The sequence below is a fragment of the Phacochoerus africanus genome, chromosome 12 (genome assembly GCF_016906955.1).
Source record: "Phacochoerus africanus isolate WHEZ1 chromosome 12, ROS_Pafr_v1, whole genome shotgun sequence".
NCBI lineage: Eukaryota > Metazoa > Chordata > Mammalia > Artiodactyla > Suidae > Phacochoerus > Phacochoerus africanus.
This window is the reverse complement of record NC_062555.1, coordinates 30,162,479-30,176,217: the sequence shown is the minus strand read 5'-3', so window position 1 is coordinate 30,176,217 and position 13,739 is coordinate 30,162,479. Positions and strand designations below refer to the sequence as shown.

At 51.9% G+C, this 13,739-nt stretch overlaps 1 protein-coding gene across 2 annotated transcripts in view; it reads left to right on the top strand.

Annotated features, from left to right (window-relative positions):
* SYT2 (synaptotagmin 2) overlaps positions 1 to 13,739 on the top strand; it is an 83,101-nt gene that overhangs the window by 67,573 nt on the left and 1,789 nt on the right. For both annotated transcript variants that reach the window (XM_047755253.1, XM_047755254.1), the window contains exons 2-8: positions 8,019 to 8,208; positions 9,296 to 9,462; positions 10,705 to 10,824; positions 11,091 to 11,258; positions 11,421 to 11,588; positions 12,447 to 12,564; positions 13,080 to 13,213. In XM_047755253.1, the coding sequence (XP_047611209.1) occupies positions 8,037 to 8,208; positions 9,296 to 9,462; positions 10,705 to 10,824; positions 11,091 to 11,258; positions 11,421 to 11,588; positions 12,447 to 12,564; positions 13,080 to 13,213 (1,047 nt within the window). In that variant the 5' untranslated portion in view covers positions 8,019 to 8,036. The remainder of the gene's footprint in view (positions 1 to 8,018; positions 8,209 to 9,295; positions 9,463 to 10,704; positions 10,825 to 11,090; positions 11,259 to 11,420; positions 11,589 to 12,446; positions 12,565 to 13,079; positions 13,214 to 13,739) is intronic.

The window sequence follows — 13,739 nt, the reverse complement described above, 5'->3', positions numbered from 1 at the left end:
CCATGGCATATGGAGGTTCCCAGGCTAGGGGTCAAATTGAAGCTTCAGGTGCCAGCCTACACCACAGCCACAGCAACACAGGATCTAAGCCATATATGCGACCTTTACCACAGCTCATGGAAACGCTGGATCCTTAACCCACTGAGTGAGGCCAAGGATTGAACCCACATCCTTATGGATCCTATTTGGGTTTGTTAGCCACTAGCCATGATGTGAACTCCTCCCTTCTTCACTTTAAATATATTGTTTTGTGGAGTTCCCGTCGCGGCGCAGTGGTTAACGAATCCGACTAGGAACCATGAGGTTGCGGGTTCGGTCCCTGCCCTTGCTCAGTGGGTTAAAGATCCGGTGTTGCCGCGAGCTGTGGTGTAGGTTGCAGACGCGGCTCGGATCCCGCGTTGCTGTGGCTCTGGCGTAGGCCGGTGGCTACGGCTCCGATTCGACCCCTAGCCTGGGAACCTCCATATGCCGCGGGAGCGGCCCAAGGAATAGCAACAACAACAACAACAAAAATAAATAAATAAATAAATATATTGTTTTGTTCCTTTCTGGTCTGCAGAGTTTTTGCTGTAAAATCAGCTGATAACCTTGTGGGGATTCCCTGGTATATTGTTTGTTGCTTTCCCCTTGTTTTTAGTATTCTTTGTCTTTATTTTTTGTTAGTTTGATTAATACATGTCTTGGTGTGTTTGTGTTGTGTTCATCCTGTATGGGACTCTCTGTGCTTCCTGGACTTAAGGGTGTGTCCTCTTTTTCAATTTTCAGGAATTTTCAGCTATAATATTTAAATACAATATTATCTCTCTGTTCTCCTTCTTGGACACTTATAACATGAATGTTGGTACGTTTAATGTTGTCTCAGAGGTGTCTGAGTATGTCCTCATTTCTTTTTTAAAAAAAATTTTATTTTATTTATTATTTATTTTATTTATTTATTTTTTTTGTCTTTTTGCTTTTTCTAGGGCCGCACCCTGGCATGTGGAAGTTCCCAGGCTAGGGGTCTAATCAGAACCGTAGCTGCCAAGTCTACACCAGAGCCACAACAATGCGGGATCTGAGCCACGTCTGCAACCTACACCACAGTTCATGGCAACACCGGATCCTTAACCCACCGAGCAAGGCCAGGGATCAAACCCGCAACCTCGTGGTTCCTAGTCAGATTCATTAACCACTGAGTTACAACGGAAACTCCTAAAAAATTTTAAATTAAAGTTGATTTACCATGTTCTGTCAATTTCTGCTCTACAGCAAAGAGACCCAGCTGTACATATATATACATTCTTTTTTTCCTTTCACATTATCCTCTATCATGTTCTATCACAAGTGACTAGATATAGTTCCCTGTGCTCTACAGCAGGATCCCATTGCTTATCCTCTCCAAATGCAATAGTTCACGTCTATTAAGCCCAGACTCCCAGTTCCTTCCACTCCCTCCTCCTCCCCCTTGGCAACCACAAGTCTGTTCTCCAAGTCCATGAGTTTGTTTCTCTTCTGTAGATAGGTTCATTTGTGCCATATATTAGATTCCAGATATAAGTGATATCATATGGTATTTGTCTTTCTCTTTCTGGCTTATTTCACTTAGTATAAGAATCTCTTGTTCCATCCATGTTGCTGCAGATAGCATTATTTTATTTTTCAAGGCTGAGTAGTATTCCATTGTGTATAAGTACCACATCTTCTTAATGCATTCCTCTGTCATTGGACATTTAGGTTGTTTCCATGTCTTGGCTGTTGTGAATAGTGCCACCATGAACTTAGGGGTTCATGTTTCTTTGAATTACTGTTTCGTCTGGATATATGAGCCGGAGTGGGATTGCTGGATTATATTGTAACTCTGTATTTAGTTTTTTAAGGTACCTCCATACTGTTTTCCGTAGTGGTTGTACCAGTTGACATTCCCACCAACAGTGCAGGAAGGTCCCCTTTTCTCCACATCCTCTCTAGCATTTGTTATTTGTAGGCTTACTTATGATGGCCATTCTGACCGATGTGAAGTCATATCTCATTTTAGTTTTGATTTGCGTTTCTCTTATAATTAGTGATGTTGAGCATTTTTTCATGTGCCTGTTGTCCATCTGTATGTCTTCTTTGGAGAAATGTCTATTCGGGTCTTCTGCCCATTTTTCACTTGGGTTGTTTGTTTTTGCTATTGAGTTGTATGAGTTGTTTGTATATTTTGGAGATTAATCCCTTGTTGGTTGCATTGTTTGAAACTATTTTTTCTCATTCCATAAGTTGTCTTTTTTTTTTTTATGGTTTTCTTTGCTATGAAAAGCTTGTAAGTTTGATTAGGTTCCATTGGTTTGTTTTTGGTTTTATTTCTAATGCCTTGGGAGCCTGACCTAAGAAAACATTAGTATCGTTGATGTCAGAGAATGTTTTGCCTGTGTTCTCTTCTAGGAGTTTTAAGGTGTCTTGTCTTCTGTTTAAGTCTTTAAGACATTTCGAGTTTATTTTTGTACATGGTGTGAGGGTGTGTTCTAGTTTCATTGATTTACATGCAGCTGTTCAGTTTTCCCAGCACCGTTGGCTGAAGAGACTGTCTTTCCCCCAGTTTATATTCTTAACTCTTTTGTCAAGGGTGAATTGATCATAGGTGTCTGGGTTTGTTTCTGGGTTCTCTATTCTGTTCCATTGGTCTGTCTGTCTGTTTTGGTACCGGTACCACACTGTCTTGATTACTGTGGCTTCGTAATATTGCCTGAGGTCTGGGAGAGTTATGTCTCCTCCTTGGTTTTTGTTCCTTGGGATTGCTTTAGTAATTCTGGGTCTTTTATGATTCTATAAAAATTTTTGGATTGTTTGTTTTAGCCTGTGAAAAATGTCATGGGTAATTTGATGTGGATTGCATTAAATCTGTAGATTGCTTTGGGTGGTATGGCCATTTTAATGATGTTAATTCTTCTAATCCAGGAGCATGGGATATCTTTCCATTTCTTTGGATCCTCTTTAATATCCTTGATTATTGTTTTATAGTTCTCAGCATACAAATCTTTCCTCCTTGGTCAGGTTTATTCCTAGGTATTTAATTTTGGTGGGTACAATTTTAAAAAGTATTGCATTTTTTTTTGTCTTTTTGCCTTTTCTAAGGCCTCTCCCTTGGCATATGGAGGTTCCCAGGCTAGGGGTCTAATCAGAGCTGTAGCCACCATCCTATGCCACAGCCACAGCAACATAGGATCCGAGCTGCGTCTGCGACCTACCCCACAGCTCATGGCATCCCCGGATCCTTAACCCACTGAGCGAGGCCAGGGATCGAACCCGCAACCTCATGGTTCTTAGTCAGATTTGTTAACCACTGAGCCATGAAGGGAACTCCAAAAGTATTGTATTTTTATATTCCTTTTTTGTTTGTTTGTTTGTTTTAGGGCCACACCCATGGCATACAGAAGTTCTCAGACTAGGGGTTGAATGAGAGCTGCAGCTGCCATCCTACACCACAGCTCATGGCAATGCCAGATCCTTAACCCACTGAGCAAGGCCAGGGGTCGAACCTGCAACCTCATGTTTCCTAGTCGGATTTGTTTCCACTGGGCCAAGATGGGAACTCCTACTGTTCGGATTCCTAATCTGCTGTACCACAATGGGAATACTAGACTTTAGGTCTTGTTTGTTCTTCTTTTTCCAATTCTTGGAGGTGGTAGGTCAAACTGCTGCTTTGAGATTTTTCTCCTCTTTTGAGGAAGGTCTGAATTGCTATGAACTTCCCTCTAAGAACTGCTTTATTGCTTTTGTGGCATCCCATAGATTTTGTGTGGTTGTGTTTTCATTGTTGCTCGTCTCAAGGTTTGTTTGTTTGTTTGTTTTTGCTTTTTAGGGCCGTACTTGCTGCCTGTGGAAGTTCACTGGCTAGGGGGTCAAATAGGAGCTGCAGCTGCTGGCCTACGCTATAGCTACAGCAACTTGGGATCTGAGTTGCAGCTTCTACCTACACCACAGCTCACACAACACTGGATCCTTAATCCACTGAGCAGGCCAGGGATCAAACCCGCAACCTCATGGTTCCCAGTTGGGTTCGTTTCTGCTGCGCCACGATGGGAACTCCTTTTTATTTTGGATGCAATGTCTTAAAAATATCCATTAAGTCCAGTGGTTCTATTGTGCCATTTAGGATCTCTGTTGCCATGTTGATTTGCTGTCTAGAAGATATATCCATTGATGTGAGTGGGTTGTTAAAATCTCCTACTATCATTGTATTCCCATCGATTTCTCCTTTTATGTCTGTTAGCATTTGTTTTACGTATTTTAGTTTTATGTATTTTGATGAGTGTAAAATCCTCTTGTTGAATTGATCCTTTTATCATTAATGAGTGTCCTTTTTGTCTTTCTTTATGGCCTTTGTGTTAAAGTCTATTTTGTCTGATAGGAGTATTGTAACTCCCACTTCCTTGCCATTTCTTTTCCTGTGAACTATCTTTTTCCCTCCCCTCACTTTCAGTCTATGTGTGTCCTTTGCCCTAAGGTGGGTCTCTTGCAGGCAGCATATTGTAAACTCTTGGTATTTTTTTCCCATTCTGCTACTCTGGGTCTTTTGACTGGAGCGTTCAGTCCATGAACAGTTAGTTAAGGTAATTGTTGGTACATGTGTATTTATTGTCATTTTAACCTTGTTTTCCAGTTGATTCTGTTTCTTCTTTGTTCCTTTCTTTTTCTTTTGGGGGCTTGATGATTTCCTTTTATTTATTTCATTTTTATTTTCCTTCTTTTGTGGTTTTTTTTTTGTGGATTTATTGTTTGTTTTTGATTTGTGCTTGCCTCGTATTTCTTTAAAATATCGAACATAGTTTATATATGACACAGCAACTGCATTCCTAGGTATTTACCCAAGGGAAATGAAAACATATGTCCACACAAAACATACACGTGGATGTTCATCAGAGCATTATTCGTGATAGCCCCAGAGTGGAAATAACCCAGGTTTTCAGAAATTGATGAAGAGATACATAAAATGTGTTATCTCTGTCATGGAGTATGATTTGGGCATAAAAAGGAAGGAAGTGTCAACTGTGTTATGAGGTGGATGAGCCTCGAGGACACTGTGTTCCATGGAAGAAGCTAAACCCTAAGGTCACATATCATATGACTTCATTTCTGGGAAAAGTCAGGAGTTCCCACTGTGGTGCAGTGGTTAAGACTGGCTGCAGTGGCTTGGGTCGCTGTGGAGGGAGGCACAGGTTTGTTCCCTGGCCTAGTGCGGTGGGTTCAAGGATCTGGTGTGTGTTGCAGCTGTGGCTCAGATTCAGTCCCTGACCTGGGAATTTCCATCTGAAAAGGGGCGGGGGGGGGGGGGGGGGTAGTTCCTGTTGTGGTTCAGTGGGTTAAGGACCTGACATGGTCTCTGTGAGGATGCATTTTTTTTTGCTTTTTGTTTTTGGTTTTTGCCTTTTCTAGGGCCGCTCCCGTGGCCTATGGAGGTTCCCAGGCTAGGGGGTCTAATTGAAGCTGTAGCCACTGGCCTAAACCACAGCCACAGCAATGCGGGATCTGAGCTGCATCTGCAACCTACACCACAACTCACGGCAACGCTGGGTCCTTAACCCACTGAGCAAGGCCAGGGATCGAACCTGCAACCTTGTGGTTCCTAGTCGGGTTCGCTAACCACTGTGCCACAATGGGAACTCCAGGATGCGGTTTTGTTCCCTGGTCTAACTCAGTGGGTCAAGGATCCAGCGTTGCTGTGAGCTGTGGTGTAGGTCACAGATGCAGCTCAGATCTAGTGTTACTTTGGCTGTGGTGTGGGCCCGTGGCCACAGCTCCGTTTCGACCCCTAGCCTGGGAACCTCTGTATGCTGCAGGTGCGACCATAAAAAGAAAAAAAAGAAAAGTCAGCATAGGGACATCTGTGGAGATAGAATGGAGCCTCGTGGTTGCCCAGGGCTGGGAGGAGGGTGGGAATGTGGAGTGACTAATAATGAAATGAGGTTTCTTTTAGGGCTGGTGAAAATGTCCTAAAATTAGATTGTGGTAGTGGTTGCACAACTTTGAATATATTAAAAACCACCAAACTATACAATTTAAATGACTAAATTATATGGATGTGAATTCCCCTCCATAAAGCTGTTTTGAAATCAGGCCACACTGGCCTGGACACTCAGCTTTGTCCCGTGATTGGTCCAGTTGTGGTTCTCATCAGAGTGGGCTGCTAGCCCCCGGTGGCGAGGGCCAGTGGGGGTTCCTTTTCATTTCAGACCAAATTTCAGGATCAAGATGCTTTTAATCCAGCAGAGAACCAGAGCTTAATAAATGCTTGGAGGGGTATGAGGGAGGGAGTCAGGTCCCAGTCGTTTGTGAAGGTCACGTGTCCCCAGGGATGAGGCCTTGGGTTCTTAAGGGCGTCGGTGACCTCAGGGCTCCTAAAACTTCCACTCTGAAAACCCCTGCATGCAGAATGAACTCACCCCTTGCACATCCTGAGAAAAACCCTGCTTTTACCTGTAAAATTTGTGTACTGTTTGCAGCCTCTGCTGTGTAACGTTTTTTGCTTTAAGAAGTACTGTGCGTTGCTATTAAGTAAGACTGAGGCTTCTGTGCTGTTTGTTCTTATGACCTGGAGCACCTGGTGTGGTCACTCCATCTGTGGACACCCCTGGGCAGGTAGCAGAGGAATGTTCATGCCAGCACCCGTCTGACCTCACGGTGCCTTCAGAGGAGGCTTGTACCCTCATTCCGAGAAGCAGAAATAGCTGGTGGGGGCGGGAGTAGGATTGGGGGAGCAGTCTTGAAAAACTCATAAGACCCATTCGCTTAAATGCAATATTTGTAGTGGCAAAACCTTGAAAACTGGCTAAGTGTTTAATTGTGGACGGGTTAAACCAGTGTGGTCCTGCTGTGCAGCAGGATACTGTTCAGTGGCTTAATAACAAAGGACATTTAGCAAGGCCAGGGATCGAACTCGCAACCTCATAGATCCAAGTCAGGTTTGCTCACCAGTGAGCCATGATGGGACCTTCCAAAGGACATTTTTTTTTTTTTTTTTTGGCTTTTCTAGAGCTGTTCCTGCAGCATATGGAGGTTCCCAGGCTAGGGGTAGAACCTGAGCCGTAGCCACCAGCCTATACCACAGGCACAGCAATGTGGGATCCCAGCTGCATCTGCGACCTACACCACAGCTCATGGCAATGCCGGATCCTTAACCCACTGGGCGAGGCCAAGGATTGAACTTGCAACCTCATGGTTCCTAGTCGGATTTGTTAACTACTGCACCACAACGGGAACTCCCAAAGGACATTTTCAATGATAAAAGTTTATGACAGAATTCTTCATGGAAAAAAGGCAGATGAGACAATTATATATATATAGTTTGGTCTCAACATGTAAAACACTCTCAGAAAAAATATTGTTATAAAATTCTCCAAAAATGCTAAGCCGAGTTACTTCTGGAAGGTAGGACTATGGACGGCTCTCCTCCCCGTCTCCCTGATGCTTTGGTGTCAGTGACACGCTCGTGTGGGGCCGTGAGTGCTGGGTGTGCAGCGGGCAGGGCTGGAGTGGAACCTGAGCCGGGGGCGACCCGGGGAGGAGGCTCGGAGGGGTTGGGTGCTGAGGGAGCCACCAAGCCAGGCGGTCTGGAGGGTCACAGGCAGGGTTGCTGGAGCAGGTGAGGAGTTGGGGGCTCAGCAGGTCCTTCCCGGGGGCGGGGGGGGGCCACCCCCCACTCCTTCCTGGGGGGGGGTGTGGCTGGGAAAGAAGGAGATGGTGAAGGCTGTGCTCTGCTGGCTTGGGGTCAGCGATGGTTTGAACCTCTGTTTCAGGCCTTGGGGGGCTGAGGGCATGGGGCTGCCCAAGCTCCGAGCCTCCGTTTCTGCGTCTATGATGTGGGGTGATGGTGGTGCCCATGGGGCTGGGGTCTGACTCGGGGGCGGGGGGGGGGTCTTGGCGCTGGGGCCTTGGGCCAGCGGGGTGGGGGCCGCTGGAAGGGATGTGACTTGTCATTTGGAAGAGCCTCTCCCGGTCTGTGGGGCGCTGCCGCCCATACTCGGGCCCCTGGAGCGCTCACCCCGCATCTTCCCCCGCAGCTGCCCGCCACCACCGCCATGAGAAATATCTTCAAGAGGAACCAGGAGCCCATTGTGGCTCCTGCCACCACCACCATGCCCGCGGGGCCCGCAGACAACTCCACGGCGAGCGGGGGTGCCCGGGAGGGCCCGGAGGATGTCTTTACCAAGATGAGGGACAGATTCTTCAATGAGATGAACAAGATCCCCTGTGAGTGGCCCCGTGTGCGATGGGGGTGGTATCGTGGGGGCCAGGCTGTGACTGTGTTTGGATGTGTCAGGGCTCCCCATCAGGAACAGGGGCCAGTGCGGGCTGGCATGAATGAGGGGACAGGGGGCTTTACGTGTCATTCCTGACCTCCTGGGGAAAATGGCCTAGGAAATGGTCAAGGGCTTGCTTCTCCCGTGGAGCAGCAGGTTTAGGATTGGGGTTGTCTCTGCAGTGGCTTGGAACTTCCCCGTGCCATGGGCATAGCAAAAAAAACAAAAAAAAACCAATCAAAAGAAGATAAAACAGGGAGTTCCCTTCATGGTTCAGAGGTTAACAAACCCAACTAGGATCCATGATGGCACGGGTTCGATCCCTGGCCTCACTCAGTGGATCGGGGATCTTGTGTTGCTGAGGCTGTGGTGTAGGCCGGCAGCTGTGGCTCCAATTCAGCTCCTAGCCTGAGAACCTCCATGTGCCGCAGGTGCGGCCCTAAGAAAACTAACAAACAAACAAAAAACACAAGAGGATAAAACCTTATGAAACAGATCATTATCCAAGTTTTCCGGTCACAGTTTAAAAGTGCTTTATTTTGTAAGGTATAAAATAAAAGCCCCCACCACTTCCTGGATTGCTGGTAAAGGCTCAGATTAGGGGAGCATCCTGTGCCCAGCCAAAGCCTGGAGTCCCTGTTGTGTCTCAGGACTGGACACGAGGGGTGGGCCAGGCCTTCCCCTGCCTGGTCTGGTGAGGATTGTCCCACCCCCGGGATGAGCCCATCTCCTAGGACCAGAGCCATCAGATCTTAGCAAGCCATGGTCCTCCCTGGGTACAGCTGGCTGCTGTGTCCTCAAGGTCATTGGCAAGAGCACCAGAGTGTGTGCAGCTTACATGCAAATCACTCCTGGGTTAAAGTGTGCAGTGTGGGCATTGGTCTCTACCTAGCTTTTCCAGTGTTGTGGGGTTGGCTGCAGGTGGGCACCGCCGACCTTGGCCTCCCCATGGCAGCGCCCCCCACCCCAGGCTCTGATGCCAGCGTTGTGGGGTTGGCTGCGGGCAGGCACTGCTGACCTTGGCCTCCCTGTGGCAGTACCCCCCTGGGCTCTGATCGCCATCGCTGTGGTCCTGTGCCTCCTGCTCCTTACGTGCTGCTTCTGCATCTGCAAGAAGTGCTGCTGTAAGAAGAAGAAGAACAAGAAAGAGAAGGGCAAAGGCGCGAAGAACGCCATGAACATGAAGGACATGAAGGGCGGCCAGGTAGGCGGGACCGCGTCTCCCTCAGCTGGGGGTGGGGCGGGGCTCCCTTGTGTCAGCAGGGCCTGGTCCTTGATCCACCCCACAAGAGGCCATTTGGGACAAAATGCCGAGAAGAGAGACCCCTGCCCACCCACGAGCCACTGTTGGGTGATCTTGGGTCTGCTGCTCCAGGCTGGTCAGCCAGGTGCTGCCGTAGTGCCCCCTGGGGCGGGTGGGACCGCTGGGTCTGGTCCACAGGGACTTGGACCTTTTACGCCTGGCGTCCCGGTGCAGTAGAGCTGGACCGACCCCAAGGCCCCCGTTTCTCCTCCTAAGTTTGCAAAGGCCTCCAGCTGCCTCCCTTGCCCCACGCTTGTTCTGGGGGAACAATTCCTTCTGCCCAAGGGGTCAATACGGGTGTGGATGGGAGGGCTGATCTCAGGGTCTGGTGGGCTTTGAGTGTGTGTGAACGTGTGAGTTTGAATGTGTGTGAACATGGATGTGAGTGTGAACATGTGTGACCATGTGTAGACATATGAGTGTGACCGTACATGTGTGAGTATAAGTGTGCAAATGTGTGAACACGTGCATGTGGCTGAACGTGTGTGAGTATGAGTGTGTGAACGTGTGTAAAGTGTGCACACACGTGTGAGAACACGTGTGACAGTGAGTGTGAACACGAGTCTGAAGGTGAGTGTGAGTGAATGTGTGAGTGTGGACGTGTGTGAGTCTGTTGGTGTGTTGGTGTGTGAATGTGGGTGAACGTGAGTTTGTGTGTGACGTGTGTGTGAACGTGCGAGTCTGAGTGTGTGTGTGTGTGAACGTGTAAGTGTGTGAGCCTGTGTTAGTGTGTGAATGTGGGTGAACGTGAGTTTGTGTGTGACCATGTGAGTGTGTGTGTGAACGTGTATGTGAGCATGTGTGTATGAATGTGTTAGTGCGTGAGTGTATGTGAACATGTGAGTGTGCAGGGCCCAAGCCGCCCTGGCCCCGCCGCAGCAGGCTTTTCTCACCACCTTCTCTCTGCTCCTCGCACCCGTGGACTCACCTGACCGGGACACCTGCACTGCGCACCTGGTACGTGTTTCTGGGGTGGCGGCCTGAGCAGGGGGGCACAGGGAGCCACCCCCACTCCAGAAGCTGCGTGGCCTCTGGGAGCGTGCGGGCCCCCGTGGGGACAGAGCCCCCAGCTCCAGGCTGGGGTCTGCACTGGGTGGCCTTTGTGTCTTCCCTCCAACCCTCCCCGCCTCCTCAGCCCCCCAGGACGATGACGATGCAGAGACGGGCCTGACGGAGGGAGAAGGCGAGGGGGAGGAGGAGAAGGAGCCAGAGAACCTGGGGAAGCTGCAGTTCTCCCTGGACTACGATTTCCAGGCCAACCAGGTACGGGGGCTGTGGGGGGCAGGGGCTCGAAGGCACTCGGGGCCTGTCGGCGCCTATTGTCCCCCATGGGGCGGGCGGGCTGGGCAGGGGGCTAGGGGAAGGGTCCTGCCGACCTTGGGCAGATGGGCTGCTTATCGGCTTCCGTTTCCCCAAGGGTCACTGATTCCAGGGGGACAGAGGGACACTAAAGCCCTGCCCGGGGCCCGCCTGCCCCTCCCCCGCTGCCCCCTCTGCTCTGACTCAGGTCTGTACCCCTCTCTCCACAGCTCACCGTCGGCGTCCTACAGGCCGCAGAGCTGCCTGCCCTGGACATGGGAGGCACCTCGGACCCTTACGTCAAAGTCTTCCTCCTTCCGGACAAGAAGAAGAAATATGAGACCAAGGTCCATCGGAAGACGCTGAACCCCGCCTTCAATGAGACCTTCACCTTCAAGGTGCAGCCCCGCCCCGCCCCGCCCCGCCCCGCCCCACCCTGCGGCCCCGCCCCGCCCTGCGGCCCCGCCCCCTCCACCCCGCCCTGTCTGTCCTCACTCCCTTCTGTCTCCTCTGTGTGAGGCCCCAGGCCGGCTGCCCCCTCATCTGCCTGTGCCCTGCAGGTGCCCTACCAGGAGCTGGGGGGCAAGACCCTGGTGATGGCCATCTATGACTTCGACCGCTTCTCCAAACATGACATCATCGGGGAGGTGAAGGTGCCCATGAACACCGTGGACCTCGGGCAGCCCATTGAGGAGTGGCGGGACCTGCAGGGCGGAGAGAAGGAGGAGGTGAGATGGGGCTTCGGGGGTGGGGTCCCGGCTCCCGTCCTCAGACCCGGGGCCTCCCTCTGCTGATGAGCACACCGACCAGTGAGGCGCTCAGGTGGATGGGACGTGGTCACTTGCTTGTCCCAAGGCTCTGTGCCCACTTAGGGCCAGGGACCCAGGACTCAGCCTCATCCAGCCCCTGGGCAGCTGGACTGTTCTAGAGGGTTCCCAGCCAGGGTCTTGTCTTCCCAGAAACTGCTGCAGTGTTCATTCACTCACCAGATACTTGCTGAGCACCTGCTGTGCACCCAAAACTCCATTTTAGCGCCAGTTGTTTGAGCCACATGGGAGGTTCAAGCTCCTCCAGTTGTTTGAGTCAGCCAAGCCTGTGCCGGGTGCCAGGCGCTGCACTGGGTCCTGCCAGGGTGGCCAGACTTGGCTGGAGGCCCCTCTCTCTGGGAAGCTTCCATTCTGGGTGTGGCCCCGCCAAGTCGCTGCGGGGCTTTGAGCAAATTGCCCCCCCCCCCCACCCACCCACTGGTCACATGAAACATTGTCTGTGACATTGATGGAAGAAAAAGGATGCAGAGGGCTTTGAAAACCTCAGCTCCCTTTGCAGGTGGGGCGGTTGTGATCAGCAAGGAGGCTCCCAGGGCTCAGGCACCACACCCACCCCTAGGCCCCTGCTCAGCCTGGGGAGGGTCCCTGACAACCCCCACATCTGTCCAGAGCCTCCCAGGTGCCATGCACCCAAGCCGCCCACAGCTGGTCCTGCTGGGCTTGCTGAGCCCTGCTGCCCTGTAGCTGGGGGGTCAGCTATTCAGTCATGCTGGACGCAGGGGGATGGCTGAGATGACCCGAGTCCCCTTGCCTGGACAGCCCGAGAAGCTGGGTGACATTTGCACCTCCCTGCGCTATGTGCCTACCGCCGGAAAGCTCACTGTCTGCATCCTGGAGGCCAAGAACCTGAAGAAGATGGACGTGGGGGGCCTTTCAGGTGCGAGCAGAGCAGCTGGCCGCCATCAGGGGGCGCCCGCGGGCCGCTCTCTGCGGAGCCCTGGGATTCACAGAGGAACACAGGCTGGGGCCAGCAGCTGTGGGTCCCCAGGGCAGGGCTGGCTGGAGGTGTGGGCCTGGGAGGCAGGATCCCAGACAGGCGTCTACTTCTCCTGGGGGCTGCGGGCCGATGGGGAACTCAGCCCAAAGTGGTCTCTCGTCCATCTGGGACCTTCTCTGGGAGGCTCTGCCCCAGGGGGGCTCGAGGTGAGGACAGACTCTGGGGGGGGGGGGCGGTGGGCTGGGCCGCAGCACCGGGCTCTCATGGGTCAGGAGAGTGGGCCACATCCTGGGACCTGTCCTGTGGCCCCAGGCAGGAGCTTTCTCATCTACACAGTCAGCAGGGTTGATGGGACGGGGGCACGGAGCTCGGGGCTGCCAGAGTGGGTCCTGGAGGCACCGCCTGGGCCTGGACGTGGGCGCGGCTCAGGGCCTCTCCGGGTGGCTTCCCCGCAGACCCCTACGTGAAGATCCACCTGATGCAGAACGGCAAGCGGCTCAAGAAGAAGAAGACCACGGTGAAGAAGAAGACCCTGAACCCCTATTTCAACGAGTCCTTCAGCTTCGAGATCCCCTTCGAGCAGATCCAGGTGCTGGGCCACAGGGGGGCGGGGACCGTGTCTGCTCCCAGCTGCCCGGACCTGGCCTCAGGCCCTGCAGGCCGGCAGGGGTCTGCGTGGCAAGCTGCTCCCCAGCCCCCAGGAGTGGGTCGGGGTCTTCCTGAGACTTGGGCAGAGGCCAGTCCCACAGAACCTGACACTGTCTGGGGCCCATAACCGGCAAGACAGCCGCCACCCGGCTGCCAACCCCCCACCAGCCCGGCTCCCACCCCTCACCTGACGCTCTGAGCGTTTCCTCAGCCTGGTTTGCTGGCCTGTAGGGAGGCCCGTCCTTGCTTGGAAGGGGCCCACAGTGAACAGCCTCTGGGACACTGAAGTGGGGGCTTGGATGTGGGGACAGGCACCCTGGAGGCTCAGTGGGGCTTCTTGGAGCGAGCTGGTCCTATAGGGTGGGAGACGCCCTGTCCTCTCAGTTCCTCTTGGTTCTGCCCCAGGGCATTTCCCCATGCACCCCACAGGGCACCCCCAGAACACCCCACAGAGCACTCCAGCCCCC